The following is a 16,806-nucleotide window of genomic DNA, read 5'->3' on the forward strand; positions in this document are numbered from 1 at the left end:
ACGGGTGCCTACTAAGAAATCTGCCAAACCAAAAAAAACACAGGTGTTTACAAACCTACAATTTCCTCCTCTATACAAATAAAAAAACAAACAGCTAATGGCCATAGTTGCCGGGCTTCATGATCAATATAAAAAAAAAATATATATACTGTACTTACCTGACTACCTATCACGGTTACGAATCCCCGAACAAAAGTACGGCGAAATAAATTTTAAGACAAACTAATATCCATGAAGCGAATGAATTATTAAATTACTTCGACATCACATCATAGGCGTGCGCACAGGGAGGGGGGTCCGCGGCCCCCCTGCGTCCCCTGGCATTTTCTATGATAAATACTTAGATATCTATGCTATACTAGATAGAGAACATTTTTACATTTTACATGAAAAAAGTGAAGCCAGTTTGAATCTCATAGTATAGTCATCTGTGAATAAATGTAGTAATAAAGTTATTAATATATCAGTTATCATCGACCAAATGATTTATTATTATCAAAGAATACTCTACGTCTCTACTATCCACTATATTAGCCAGTAGACTATTTTTTTTTATCACAGTGTGATCTATCAACTACTTTATTTATATGCTTACGTTATTTCACGGTTGTAACTTGTAGATAATATTATTACATACCACATAGGTTAGTTAAAATAGTAATTACAAATAACGAATATCTTAGACCTAAAAAAACAGAATATTCTTATTTAGTAGGTATTTACATTAAACTTTTACATATTATACCTAACTAATAAGTAAAATACTATTGTAATGAGTGAAAAGAAGATCATATAGCAGAAGAATAAGCATAAAGGTCATTAAAGTTCACACTTTTTTTAAAAGTTGAATTTTGTCCGGAGTGACCCGTAAAATGGGGTGACTTCAGGATACGTGCCTATTAGAATTCATTAAAAAGTAAAAACTGATGTTATAACTTATAATTACAATGGGTGGCTTCGGACAATACAGATATTTAAAAAAAAAATGTAATGAATTGAAATAAAAAAACCTCATACATTTATCGCAAATACAACATAATTTATTAAATATTCTAAAAAAAAAATTACTTACTTTTCTATAAACATGTCAACTTAAAATTAATTTTTTACTTTTCTGTTTTTACTTATTGTGTTGTCATTTTTTTGTAACTAACACCATCAACGACATTTTAAATAATAACATTAGGATTATAATTCTTATATACGGACGACCTTCTATATTGTTGACATATGATCTGGGCATAGTTAACGCGTTGTCCGAAGTCACCCACGTTTGGTAATAATTATGACGATTTAACGATCAAGTTACTTAACAATTTGCACATATAGGTACCGATTACCATTGATTGTATAGTATATTATAAAATCAATGCAATTACCAATTAACACAGACAAGTTAACGGGTATAGGTAACCGAAAACCGCAATCAAATATTTCTATTTGCTGTTGTGCTACAGTAGTTATGTAATTTAAAAATACAAAAATATAATATTTTGTATTTACCTCCATAACATGTACTATGGCACCATTATGTCATCAATAAATATTATTTTCTATGGAGGTTATAATAGATATTGATGTAGAGTATCAGTTTTCCACTTGTATTAACTCAAGTTGGAAACAATATTAGGACACGGCCAAGGTTGTAGGCTTTTTATTTAATTTTTTAATTTAATGAATTATTTATTTTTATCATATATATATACTTTTATTAGCGGACTTTTATCTCATAATATATGGACCTAATATTTTTAATTTTTATTGTATTATTATTGAGTAAATTCAAACCAGATTTGTCATTAACATTGATTAAACATATTTATATATTTTTTATGTATTATTACTGTGTATTTGTTGTGTAATATAAATGTAAATTTTTACCGGACTTTTTTTCGCCGGACTTTTAAGTACAATACCCACGGTTACACATAAGACATAACACTGCTGCAGTATACTCAATTATTATTGTATGTAAATGTATAAATGTATAATACCTACAATCTACATATTACTAATATTTGATTGCACATTTGCAGTAGATAGGTATAAGTCTTATTTTCACATTATTAAATTATTTACAGTTACCCACCTAGTTTAGGATCTCTGTAACTGCTGAAAACACAAGAATATAACAAATATAAATTCATTCATCATTGTAGTGCTTCGTGCTTGAAAATGGTTTTGCATAAAATATAAAATATTTTTAGAATTATAGGGAAGTATAGCATCCCCAGTACTGTTTACGCTTATAACTTATAAGTTAGTTTACTACGGTCTTAAAACGTACTTATTTCTGGACGTTTTCAAAATGGATTATGATTTGAAAAATTGCACAGTGGTCGTAACTGCAGTCGCTAGATCAAACCGTCTGACATAAAATAGGAATAATTAATCATGTTTTTTTAAAAAGTTTTTTCGAAAAACATATGCAATTTATTAAACTGAATCGTTGTACATTTTATATAGTTCATAAAATCATATTCATAGACCATACTAATATTATGCGGATGTACAGACTTCATAAATCTTTTATGATTGAAATTGTGTAAATAATTAAACCATCAGGTATCACTGGTATCAATTCTATTGCACTATGTCTACTGTCACCAGTGACAGAATGCATTTTAAAAATTAAAAACATAAAATCAAATATAAAATTATAAAATAATATTGTTGTACGAAAATAGAATCTGAAAACTGCAGTTTATTTTAATTCCATTAATATAATATTAACTATTAAATTCATCTTTAAATTATTATTCAGGACAGAGGTCAATAAATAAATCATTGCATTTAAAGTGGATTTTCTTCTTTGATTATTCATGATTTAATTATGGGGGTTTTTTTTTTGAGGGAGGTGGTGTGTTGTTCTAGTATTAAATCAAATACAAAATGGTATATATTTTATTAGTTAGGGTACTAACTGAATATTTTTCTACTATAAAATAGTAAAGTACACATTAACAAACAATTTAGAAATAAAATATATATATTTAAATTAAAATTAAAATGTTTAACAATGGTAACACATAAATTAAGCCATTGATATCAATATTGTGATCAATAGCAGTAGAATAATATTAGAAAATACATTCTGAAAACAACTAATTTATATAATATAATATATTACTATCTAAGACTAATAGTAAATATGAATAGGAGTATACACTTTGGTCGTTTAACTGTTCATTATAATATATAGAATTTATATTTAAATCACTATTAAGTAATTGTTATTCACTTTAATATTTTTAGTTCAATAGCTGTAATTAAACTGTACAAATTAAATTTACTAGTCATTTTTTCAAAAAAATTTTTTTTTAATTATTATTATCATTTTAACGTATACAAGTATTGTACTAATGCATAATAACAATAATAAAAAAAGCTATTCTACATACTACCTATATAAATTGTTCAACGCACCAAAATAATATAAAAAAAAACAAAAAATTAAAATAATTCATACACATAGGAGTAAAGAAGTTTAAAAAGGAATGGAGGGATTGTTAGTACATTAAAATGGACTATGGACTATCCACTATGGACAAATATAAATAAATGAAAATCTTGTTCAAAGTTTGTTCAATGATTTGTAATAGTTGGCGAGTACTTCCCAGGCTGAAGATGCCATGAACCCAGCAGGTGGTTCGATACCATCTTTGGCAAGACCTAAAAGTATAATTTACATTAGTCGTATACAAATATATAGGTAAGATTGGTTAAGATAAAATATTTACAACAAAAATAATAGGTACCTCTCATTTTTGTGCCAGAAATGAAGTTGAAATCATTATGCCGTGTAGAATCATAAAAGTCCATAGCTTTTTTTGTTTTGTCGTAGGCTGCTACACGGAAGGGTATGATCTCCAAGTCTGACAGTCCTGGTGCCATAGTCAATACACGAGCACCATGAGTGGGATCAAATAAATCACCCGATGTGTTAGGATCTGGGTGTGGAACTCCTGCTGGATCCCTGCCCACAATGTAAAAGTTTGCTCCTGCAGACATGCGAGCTTTGGCATGCCATTGCACCTAAAAATCAAAATTATATTATCCATTATACTTAGTTATGGTAAATTGAATATTTTATAATAAAGGAATATTGGACTTTAAACAAATAACATATTATTCTATGTTATAGAAATTATACCTCTGTAGGCCCAGCATAATTCATAGGTGCTGGGAAAATAGCCAACACAGTAGCTTCTGGATCCAAAATGCCATCTCTAAGTACAGCTTTGTGTTGAAGTATTCTCACATGAAGTGGAACATCATCGTCTTTTGTCCAGCCACCAAGAGGATGTAATAGTAACACTGGTTTCTTATAACCGCGTTCCAGAAGTTTTTTATTAGTATCCTAATTAAACATCATCATATTAACTATAATAATTAATTAATTAATGAAGTAAAATATAATAATACAAACCTGCATTAATAGTGCATGGCCGTTATGTATTGGGTTTCGAAGTTGGAAAGCAAATATTGCATCTGCTTTCATTTCTCTCCATTTTACACGGAGTTCATTTGGTGTGAAACGAATATCGTCCAAACCATCATTCCATAAGATCCTTTCTATAACGTCTAAGTTACCACCAACCAACCAATCACCACTTTCATAAATTGTCTGAAATATAATAAATAAAATATCAATTACAAATAATGGCAAAAAGTGCCTAAAAAAATTAAGTACTTTTATATAAGGGTGGTTGGGATGCGACGTTCCAAATTGACGACATACTCGTTCTTCTTTACGGTGGGGATAGAAAGATGGTTTACGAAGTATTGCTATCGGTTTTGAATTATACCATAAAGCAATTTCTTCACAGCCAAATAGCTGTTCCTTTTTATCAGTGGTTATGGGCAAAACAATAGGTATGGATTGGTTAACATCCTCACTAAAACTATTGAAATGCAAAGTCTGCAAATAATAATAATATTATATTATAATATTATATACGTTACAATTTTCAAATGTATAGCCTCAAATGTTATTGAATACCTGTAAATATTCTTCTTCGTTCATGAAACCACCAAGTGGAGCTGCCCAGCCTTCAGCCAATACTTGTACCCATTGTGTGTCCATCTTACCAATGTCAAGTCGAGGAAGTAATAGTGCTTCGGATTTGGTTTTTTCTATTGCATTTTCTGGGACAAACAGTTCGGCAACACGGTCAATGTCACGATTCATTTGCAGGGGAATCACTTCCTAAAAAGAAAAACATTTTAAATTAAAACAAAAATTAAATTTTACAAACAATAGGTTTTATGTATTACTTTTAAATGTTGTTTATTCTAAATACTTAAAAAGTTAAAATAATATAATATCTTATAAATTAATTTCATTTCATTATAACTTAAATTTTAATTCCCTAATTACTTTTAACTTAACGTAATTTAATCAGCCATCTCTTACAATTTCCATTTCATTTACTGGCTGTCACAGTGTCTCTACTTTAATAGGCATTCGTGTAGTAGGTGATCTACTGGTGTCTAAGTACCTCTTTTTAGGTGTATCAGGTGATCTATCATATTATACTAGGTGTAGTTGATGATCTATAATTAATATTATTAATATATGATTGTACTATATTTATTAATTTATTAATATATATGATTTAAGAGGACATCACACCCGCATGTGTTGTCTCTACACACGTACGATATAGACAAAACGTGTTTACGCATTCTGAGTATAAATCGCTCAATGTTGATTTTAGAGTAAAAATACCTATATTAAAATTAAAATTTATTTTTAATTTCTACGTAGATCACTCGTCCCGAATTCATATATCACTCAACCGTGGTAGATCACATGCTACAAGAATAATATGCCCTTTAAGTGGACGCCACATCCGGATAATATGTTGTCTCCGTTTTACAAACGCGTAACATACCAAATTTACGCTCAGAAATTCACGTTTTATGCCGTTTACTTTAAAATTGAGTGAATCTACCTATTATGAAACTTGATGGTAAGAACATTATCTGTGTTTTTTTGGAAGTTATTTTACGATAATTCAGTTTTTAAGTGAGTTATGCGTGCATAATAAATGTAAATTAAAATATCTCACTTAAAAACTGAATTATTGTAAAAAAACTTCCAACAAAATACAGAAAATGTTCTTACCATCAAGTTTTATAATAGTGGATTCACTCTATTTTTTAAGCTAACGGCATAAAACGTGAATAACTAAGCGTAAATTTGGTATGTTTGTAAGACGGAGACAACACATGCAGATGTGGCGTCCTCTTAATATTATATCAAACAAATCCATGTTCTAAAACTTCACTGGTAAGTTATAATTGAAAAACAATTAAATCAGATACAAAGCATTGTATATAGTGTGTGCATTGAGGTTGCAAGTGCCTGTGGTAAGGGAAAAATATTAAAATACTTTTTCACTAAGACAACTTATAAGATATCATGAATTTAAAAATAGGGATCATTAAAAATACCAATAAGACACATGTGTAATGAAAAATGCTATTGTGCACATAGCTAATTCACAATCCCTTCAAGGCTTTATAACAGTTAAAACTATATTACTGTGTACCTACATAATAAATAATAATATTATATATAAGTAATATACCATAGGTATAACTCACATTTTCTTCAAGCATTTGTACTACTTGCATAGTACTCTCTTCTACGGATAAATGAACCGTTTTAAGAACTAATTCTGGCGAATCTGGTTTTTCATACACCTGGCCAACTCCAGTAAATCCTAAAAATTAAAAAATGTTTGTATTTCTTAAATAGTTAAATTGCTTATTTAAATACAACTTATCATAAGCTGATGACTCAATTAAAATATTTAGTATTTCACTTAGCTATTAGCACATAAATCAATATAATACGTAAAATAATTTATAATATTAAGTTTAAGTACTAGTTACCAACTGGCAACTACATAATATATACTCTTCACAACATTGTATGTGTTTAAAAAATAAATTACCTTTGATTTGACCAGCCCTGGCCTTTTTATATAAGCCCTTGACGTCTCGTTCTTCGCATACACTTAAAGGTGCATCAACAAACACCTCGAAAAATGGTAAATCAGCATCCTTGTGTATCTTTCTGGCCATTTCCCTGTCCTAAATTATGACAGAAACACCGTTTTTCAACTGCACCGGTTGTAATAATTGTAAGTACTTGGGTTTTACACTAGTTGCTCACTTGTTGAAATGGAGACACAAAACTGCACAGTGTAACCACGCCACTGTCAGCGAACAATTTAGCCACTTCAGCCACGCGCCTGATGTTCTCTTCTCGATCGGCGGGGCTAAATCCCAGATCTCTGTTTAATCCCGTTCGCATGTTGTCGCCGTCCAATCCGTAGGCTGGTATTCCTCTGGCGACCAAATACGCTTCCAGTTCGAAGGATACAGACGTTTTTCCAGCACCGGATAATCCTGGGAAAAATATTCGATTTTATTGACGGTATTTTTAAGAAATGCACTCAAAAAAAAAAAAAAATGATTTAAATTTTTTTATCCGCACTGACCTGTAAACCAAACGGTACAACCCCGGAATCCCCGCACGTTGCCGAGAACCTGTCCACGTTTGTCACGAGAAACGTGATGTTTCTGAACGGTGACATTAGTCGCTACCTGTAAACAAAATGTTAGGTAAAATAAATCACAGTTTTTATTAGTTATAATATATTATAATTTTTTTTACAAAAATTATTACGATTCCACTGAAATATTGAATTTCAATTTTCAAATACAATAAAAACATGGATATGTCTACGCCATTTACGAGTATTAGTATCGATTTAGTTGTTGAAACAAAATATATTAGTCCAATGTATAGTTGATATTAATCGGTAAAGCGAACCGCGATTTTACTAACATTAGTAATTTTAATAGAAGATTCCGCACGACCGCACATAATATAATTCTACCTTTAACAAAAACAAAAGTTTACCGGAAAGTTATGCTATTTAGTATTTAGTATTTAAAGCCATGAGATATTTTCGATTTTTATTAATTTTTTTTAAATTATTAAAATATATTATTCAACAAGAATGCGTTTTTCGTATGCAATGATTTATCATTGAATTCAAATATAACAGATCCATTACAGTGACATATACTACTGTACAACAGAACGGTATCTACTTGTCCCTCTTTTTTATTTTATTTTAAATTGTATAGTTTTTATTGAGTTTAACGTTTTATAAATTGTTTTCATTAATAAGACGTTATAGCTAGCTGTATATATTGTTTCGATCTTACAAAGCACAACACAGCAAATTATTACCATTATAATATTATATTTATTTAATATTATTATTTACGTTAAGAATAATCCATTTAAATGTTACTAACATTTTTAAAATTTAAAGATAAGAATATTATTAAAGAACCATACATAGGCTTTTTTGATATATTTTAATTATTAAAACACCAATAATATTCTTATCTTTAAATTTGATCATAGATAAATTCATATTCATTCCAGTATTAAATATAATAAATTATAATGGATTATTCTGAACCTACAATTTTCCGTGCAGTGCGTTTGTAAGATGCGAGAAAATACATGCGGGTACGACGTCTTCTTAATTAAAAACTTATTTAATCTTTGGTATATAAATAATTCTGTTCTAAATAACTAAATAATACTTACTGCACTAAAAAATATACACAAATTGATATAATACATGCACAACGATTTCATTTTTTTATTATTTTGAATTGGCAATTATCCACTTATTTTATACTTGCGTAAAAGTGACATTAATGATTACAGTGGAATCTTATAGGCAACTTCAGTACAAAAAATAATAACCACACGGAAAATAACACCAAAATTTTAGTATTAAATATTATTATATATAACACATTAACACGTATAACCTATTCCTAAATGCATTAAATATATACTTTTAATACGACAGCGTTTATAACACGATTTTGTTAATAAAATGCACATGATTATGAGATACTTCTGGTGATGATACGGAAGTGTTATTACGAAACTTTTCGTTAAGACAGGAAATAAATCCAACCTAATGACTGTGCTCTGAAACTCGTATTAAGCTACTTTCTCCGGTGAAAGCCAAAAGTGACCTTCAGTGTATGATGTTTGTCCAAATATATTATTTAAGTATTTGTAATTAAAATATTGTCTTCAAATACTCAATCGTTAAATTAAACAAATTATTATGAAACGTACCAGGAGATAACATAATACAGTTTTTTAAAATGATATAGTGGTATTAAAATGTTAATTTATAAGATTCAACTAGGTATATCAAAATAAAAATATTGTGATATATTTTATGATCGTTTTTGCCTTGAGTATTAAGTATAACAATTATTGTTTATCGTTATAAGAAAAATAATACATATTTGTTAAGTTTTATTATAGCATGACGTATAAAAAGCATGAAAAAAGAAAAACGATAAGATTTATTGACCAATTCATGCCAGTGTAATATTTGAAGCATAACGAAAATTATTAATTGAACTTAACTAAACTTAATAACTTAATATTATTCAAGTTAATAGTTTTGAATTTATTGTTGTATGATATAATGGACAAGAATAACGTAAAAGTCGTAGATTTTAGTGATAGTATAATATAATGTAAATAAAACAATACGTTTGTGAACAAAATTTTTTTAGTAAATATAATGTATAATATGTTAATATACGTACACTTCTGCTTGGACCACGGACCGCTTTGGCCCTTACGTTAACCGACATTTTTAATTTAAAATAATAAAATATTTATGAACAAAAATCAATTTATAAATTATAAACGTGTGAAATACCAAAGTTGTAAGTTACCATATAAAATATATTTAAATAAAAAGAGAGCAAATTTATGGTTGTCAGCCCAACGAGCGTGATTTTCCAATTGATCGGAAGAAGACCGGAGTACTAGGATATCTAACGGACTGCCGAGAACAGAGGAGTAACCCCCTCTATACGTTGACCTCCATCGCCCAATTACGATCTCGTGCGAATAATGTTGCTTTCGCCTCCGCAAGTACAAAGACCAATGACAATTTAAAGAATTTTTTTCTGAACATAATTTACCGTTCAGTATTTGAATAATCCCAAACGGAGTTTTAAAGTACAAACGAATGTTTTATACTTTTATCACTAAAACAAAATACTACTTTGTAAATGTATTTTACATACATTTTACTATACAATTATGCAAATACAATAAACACTAACATAGATGAATATCAAGTATACTGAAGTACCTATGACGCTCATCCCTGTAGTTTATCACTTATCACTTATTTTCAGCATTAAAGTTAACGGAATATAAAAGCTGATAAAACTTATTTATCAAGACCAAACGATAACCTTTAAAATCCAATTTATTATCAATGACATAAGAACCATATATTCATAAACTGGGATGTAAATTGCAACTTATTTGCTAAAAATGAATTTAGAATTAGCTGTACTTACGCCTACTATAGTACACTAATATAGGTACTGAGATTAAAACCAAAATTAAATTTTTAATTGATAGCGGTTCTGAAATGAACATAATTAAAATATCAAGTTTAAAAGGGCACATAATCGTAAACGAAAAAGATAAAAAAAACATTAAAAAGCATTCATGCGAGCGTCATTCATTTGGGCGAGAAATTAACCGATCGTTTAGGCAAATTTATAAATTATTGAATAATAGGGAAGTAACATACCTATGTAGGTATACAATAATTTTTAAATATTTACTACAGCTAAATATTATTATTATATCATTTCGGCTGATTGGTAAATATAGATAGTGAACGATAATTTGTTAGATTGTACTAAGACGGAGACAAAACATTTTACACAATATATTACGTAAAAATACTAAAGAAAAACAAGACTATACATTAAAATCACGGGAAGAATATCAAACCAGAAAATTAACAATAATCGATTATATTAAACAAATGGGCATGAGATATCATACTAATAAAAAAATTTAGTTAGGATTTTTAATACAATATTATGATACTTTATATGAGAATATAATACATTTCATTAAACAAATGGGCATGAGATACCATGCCAATGAAAAAAATTTAGTTGAGATAATAAATATAATATAATAAATTATATGACAATATAATACATTTTTAACCATACCAGTTAGAGTTAACCGAGAGTCCTAAGTATCTAAAAATAGAAAGGAAAACGTATTAGTCTAAATAAATTTTGATAAATATATATGTATAGCTCGCTTAAAAAATGTATCAGAGAAATTAGGGGTCCGTGTAAATTTCGCCCGATAATAACGTAATTATAGCTAATAGTCATAGCCGTGCTATGGGGGTGGAAAATGGGCGGCCAAACATTCAGTGTTGAGCATTATCTAGATAAATTATCTAAATAAATTATCTAGATAAATAATGAAATTGATTATCTGATGAATTATCTTAGATGAATAATTGTGTTATCTAACCCAATTCATCTAGATGAATAAATTATGGGTACATACTTTTTTTTTATTTGAGCCTCAAAAACTAAGGTATGGTAAATTTTTATTTCGAAAAATAAAGAATTGAATTTAAATTTTAAAATAATAATAATTTTCCATATTGCTTATTTACGTAATTTCTAATAATTCTATACGGTCCGATACGGATAATTATACGGACATACCACACGCACACACTCATTATAGACACAACTACACAAGACTTAGTAGGTACACAACAATGATATTTTGATTGGCCCGCATATTTTATTAATATTGTCCGTTAAATTCTTAATATAATTAACAATACACATACATTTATGTTTATGAATTATGGCTTTAATGATTTCCCGAAACGGTGAATGTATTTTTTTTTAATTAATTAGTTATTAGCAAGGTAATTATAATACATGGTAGTGCCACTTCACTATCGAAATCACGATTATTATTATTAATCAAAATCTACAGTACCCTCCCCCACAGTTTCACAGGCTTATGACCTCAGTTGTCGAAGCCTTATCCCAAAAAATATAATTTTTAAACAAAAATTAAAATTAATATAACTTAATTATAACAATAAAATGTAATCTTAAAATTTGAATGAAAATATATTCTAAATAATAATATTATAACTGAAAAATAAATGTTAGTTTAAATAACAAGTGCAGTTAAGAATAAAAATAATTTTTATCTTTTTTTTTATCCAGATAAATAGTGTATCTTTTATCTTTATCTAGATAATTAAACTATTAATCATCTTTTATATGTATCTAGATAAATTATAACTAATTATCTTTTATCTTTATCTAGATAAATATTTAGTTATCTTTGCGCAACACTGCAAACTTGTAACATTTTAAAGGGCGGCAAATGAGAGTTCGCATGGCACTGCTAATAGTATCAGTCCGGTCAAAGGTGATAAAATAGTTAGTTAATTTTATCATAAACATATCGGAACAATCGGTTATAATTATTGAACAAGTAACCACAAGTTATTTGAAATGGGAACCGCACAATGATAACGTTTTTATTGATAGTGAAGAGTTTTTATTGTTTAATAAAAAGTTTTAGGAAATTATTAACACGGATCTTAATAAGGGGGTAACACTAGACCCGAATAAATTAACTCGTATTAAGGATGCAAATATAACACGTGATTCTTTATCGATATGCAATTTTCCACTGCCCGCTGGTAGTAGCAAAAAAGGAAAAAGAACCAAACGAAAATAAAAAAAAATAAGAGGAGGTATGCGTAGATTTGCGTAAATTAAATAAAGTTACTATGAACGAAGAGTACGATTATAAAATTAGTCTACAGAACGGGACCACAACACTCGAACACTGATTGTCTATCCCGTATACATATTGTTACGAGTGACGAGCCAATTAGTGAGTTCGAGGCGTTTAAAAAAGAGGAAGAAAAGCTAATTTTTAGTTCTAAAATAGAAGGAAGTATAAAAAATTCACAAAATAATGAGACTCTAACTATACCTATTTCCAATGATAAAGTAATAACGCATAGAGCGATAAGGGAAATCATAAACGATAACAAATTACTGTAACATTTAATGAGGGCAACAAATTTGTCAATTAGACAAATTAATAATATTTTATAATCTTAAAAAGTTAAAAACAATCATTATGCAGAAATTAGCGCTGTGAGTTATTATAATGAAATAAAATTATTCTGTCTCGATAAACAAATTAAACAATTTTCAATAATCAGGTTAGAAGGTTTAACAACAATAACATGCTACGAACGCCTACGTATCTACAATGTTGTTTCGTTACCTACTTTGGAACACCGATATTCTATAGTAACAATTTACAAAGAGCAATGTTGTACGAAAGACAAGAATATAACTATAAAGAAAGGGAGGAGGGACTATAGGATCCTCATTGATAATGCTAAAAAATATTTCGAGACCGATTTATGAACACATACGTGTCATAACATTTTTTATATAAATTTAGCTGTACAATCCTCTAATTTTCTTTGATAGTTATAAGAAGTCATAATTAGTATTATAATTGTTATTATTCAGAAAATTAATATAACCAGATTATTTATAAACATATTAAATATGAAAATATATATAAAAAAAAAGGGGGAAATAAGGTTATTATGATAATAATTTACCTAATCATATCTATAATTCATATCTATAAATCATATAATTTATCTATATGTTATATTATGTAGGGCAAAAGAATTGTATTCGACCCATGACGAACCCGGTAGAAGCCAATGTAAACATGCCAGTAATTTCCTGATATATCCTTAATTCTATCCTTTACATGGCTTAACTAACAACATTTAAAAAAAAACAAACACATGCGAATAAATCAGATGTTCGACTTAAAAGTAGTTGCGAAATCTACATCGGAGATAAAAGAAACAATATCACGGGACATCTAAACGGAAGAAATTAAATACAGTTAAAACAAACATGACTATTTACTATAATGTAATTAGTGCAATAACGATCTGACAGTCTCATTGTGTTCATGGCAAGTTGCATAGAACAATTCACATGGTTCACACAAACGCGACGTCGAAAGCAAGCACAGGCAAGCGATCACGGACCAGGAACAGAACTATTACAATTTCCAATTTCCGAACAACCCGAAGTAACCGATGATAATCAGGCAACCACCAGTTCCGGACATTCGCCGAACAACGAAATTAAGCAAGAAGCGTTAGTACCCCGAAGCACGGCATACTCCGTGTATCCAACTATTTTACCTTTATGATACGGAGTATCATTCTAACAGGGAAGGAATGTAGTATACCGACGTTTTTACATAAAAACGGCGTACCAAAGTCCAGGCGGCTATAACAACATTACGCTACCTAATTAGGCCACTGATGCTGCCATAGGATCGGATTAGTGCTGAACACAGCACTAATAGCCATCCTATGACGTCAATCACCCTCTCCTTAGTCACGGTATGTCCCATATAAATAGAATAGAGGCCATTTTGTCAAAGGACCTCAGAGTAGCTACAGAGTAACTAGAGAAGTAGTTATCCCAAACTTGCAGTACTTGTGTGGGTCGAGGACTAGTAACAGCCGCATTGCCGCCGCAGTCTACACTAACTACTAAGTAAATTGCCAGTTTTAGTTTAACGTACAATTTCTCCAGCAGAATTATATATTCTGTCGACAAACTTAAAATTTAACTTATATTCTAATATTTTTATTGTGTAATAAACAACTATCATATTTAACATATTGTATTCGATAAATATTTAACAAACTTTAAAAACCTCTTCCGATCCAGTTCAACGACGAAGCCTTCGTCATTAAAGAAGCGTGAAGTGACCGCAATCAGGTGACAGCGACAGGTTACTACAGTACCTACATGCCTATTGCCTACATATATAAATATCTTGGAAATACTGATATTATGGTTTGTTTGAAAAACTTTATTTATTTTATGAAAATTGTGTTGCTTGAGATTATTTTGAATAATGAATAGAATAATATTTGAATACTCGGGGGTTCACGAATTCACTATTAGCGTGTATTAATATTAAACTGTAAATTACTTGTTGACTTTCTAAAAATATAGTAGTAAAAAACCCAACACGTAACGCATTTTTGAAATCTAGTAAGTAGTCTAATCCATCTAACTAAAAACTTGTAAACTTATCTATGAAGTATAAATAAACGTACCTATTATAATAATAATGGCTGCTATGGGTAACATAATTATTATTTATAATTAATTGTAAGTCTCGATGAATATAAAAACTAATATCAATAAAAACAATTTTAAATGAATATTATATTTAAAATTAATATCAATAATAATAATAATAATAATGATGTTTGTCACCTGAACCCTATATAATATAGCGGTAGTAATTTTAAACAATTATTGGTTTTGCTGGCATGAATATTAATGGAAAATAATAAAAACAAGAAAAATACAACGTAATAATAACCGGAAAATGTAGTTTATACCTATCAGACTATAATTTCCTGTCTTGGTGGTATTTGCGATGACTGATGAAAGATGCTTTATCTATTCATATATTATTTATATTATTCTCTATTAATAATATCCAAGGCCAAACTAAAATTTATACTCCAGTATGCAGATGGAAATGTCAAATAATTTTAGTAGATATAGGTATAGACGTGTTCATCAGAATTTGACTAATTCATTAATCATAATAATAATCTTGGTCAAATAAATAGGTAGAGGTACTATGCTGTAAATAAAATTCACAAATAAAAATTTAAATACACATCCAAATATCCAATGTTAAATATATTATAAGCAAACGATTAGCTGGTCATAATAATTTATAGTGAACATTGTCTAAAATATCCAATAGAAATAATAGAATACTTTTACTTTCAGAATTCAGTATCTACTTAGATTTCTTCGGCTAATGAGGACGTATAAAATTTTAGTTCAGCACAACCAATTGTTTATTGTTAGTTTCAACCAGTGTTAGGAACGTTCATTAAAAAAAATAATTCGTTCACGTTCACGTTCAGTGTTTAAAAAAGGAACTCGTTCACGTTAAAATTCATATTATTTTCAAATGTACACGTTCACGTTCTATTTGAAAAAAATTGAGTGACGTCCACGCAGGGGCGGATAGGCCTATCGAGAAATCGGGAATCTTTCGGTCCTTGTGTGGCCACATTATAGGATATTTTTTTATAAAATTCACATAGAAAATATATTATTTCGGTGTTTTGAGATCATAATAGTGAATACATGTAAATTAATAAATATTAATGCAATAATAGGCATATTACAAAAATGCGTTGGTAGAAAAAAAAAATATTAAAATAATAGTATCTAGAAGATCATAGCCTATACCCTATATATTATAATTGGTAAATGGACTTTTTCCCCCCGACTGTTTTCAGTCTAGTAGGACATTTTCCCCCCATTTTTTTAAAGTTAATTATTAACTAATAATATTGCATTTAATGAGTTATAATATTATTTATTATTTAATATGACATTTTTTTCTAAATAAAATATAAAATAGTTTTTATTTTCATAAATATAATAGATTATAAATGTGTACCTATATGTTTAATCAACTGAACTACTTACTTGAAACAGTAAAAATAAAAAAAATAAGTAGGTATAACCTATAAAGTAAAATATTATTAATAATTAATAAAAATGGTTAAAAATTCTGACATCAAAATGTTACATTTTGTAAAAAACATTTGAATTCTGATTCTTTTGTTATTTCTTAACTTATATTTTTTATCCTTTGCTAATATTTATTTATTTATTTTTTGTTAAAACTGTACCAGTTTGAATATTTAACAATTTAATAATTGCTTGTGAATTTGATTTAAGTAGTTCAGT

General features: G+C 28.6%; 1 protein-coding gene across 2 annotated transcripts; it reads right to left on the reverse strand.

Annotated features, from left to right (window-relative positions):
- Positions 1-3,352: 3,352 nt before the first annotated feature.
- LOC132942534 (bifunctional 3'-phosphoadenosine 5'-phosphosulfate synthase) lies at positions 3,353-9,903 on the reverse strand. 2 transcript variants are annotated; one of them, XM_061011046.1, is made up of 11 exons: positions 9,679-9,903; positions 7,515-7,620; positions 7,187-7,422; positions 6,966-7,104; positions 6,613-6,731; positions 5,003-5,209; positions 4,694-4,921; positions 4,430-4,627; positions 4,154-4,360; positions 3,759-4,035; positions 3,353-3,672 (listed from the first exon to the last, which is right to left on the reverse strand). In XM_061011046.1, the coding sequence occupies exons 1-11, from the start codon at positions 9,724-9,726 to the stop codon at positions 3,575-3,577; spliced, it is 1,863 nt and encodes a 620-aa protein (XP_060867029.1). In that variant the 5' UTR covers positions 9,727-9,903; the 3' UTR covers positions 3,353-3,574. The 2 variants fall into 2 exon arrangements, with proteins under 2 accessions (XP_060867029.1, XP_060867028.1); XM_061011045.1 differs by lacking the exon at positions 9,679-9,903 and adding an exon at positions 8,645-8,955.
- Between the last annotated feature and the right edge of the window lie 6,903 nt (positions 9,904-16,806).

Source organism: Metopolophium dirhodum, chromosome 4, assembly GCF_019925205.1.
Source record: "Metopolophium dirhodum isolate CAU chromosome 4, ASM1992520v1, whole genome shotgun sequence".
Classification (NCBI taxonomy): Eukaryota; Metazoa; Arthropoda; class Insecta; order Hemiptera; family Aphididae; genus Metopolophium; species Metopolophium dirhodum.

Excerpts from the sequence above, each read along its gene's own strand:
- LOC132942534 (XM_061011045.1), bottom strand. The coding sequence starts at position 8,695 with ATGAAATCGTTGTGCATGTATTATATCAATTTGTGTATATTTTTTAGT. Across the intron at positions 7,621-8,644 it reads TGTGTATATTTTTTAGTGCA|GTAGCGACTAATGTCACCGT; the intron begins GTAAGTATTATT and ends TTTTGTTTACAG. Across the intron at positions 5,210-6,612 it reads TACAAATGCTTGAAGAAAAT|GAAGTGATTCCCCTGCAAAT; the intron begins GTGAGTTATACC and ends TTTTCTTTTTAG.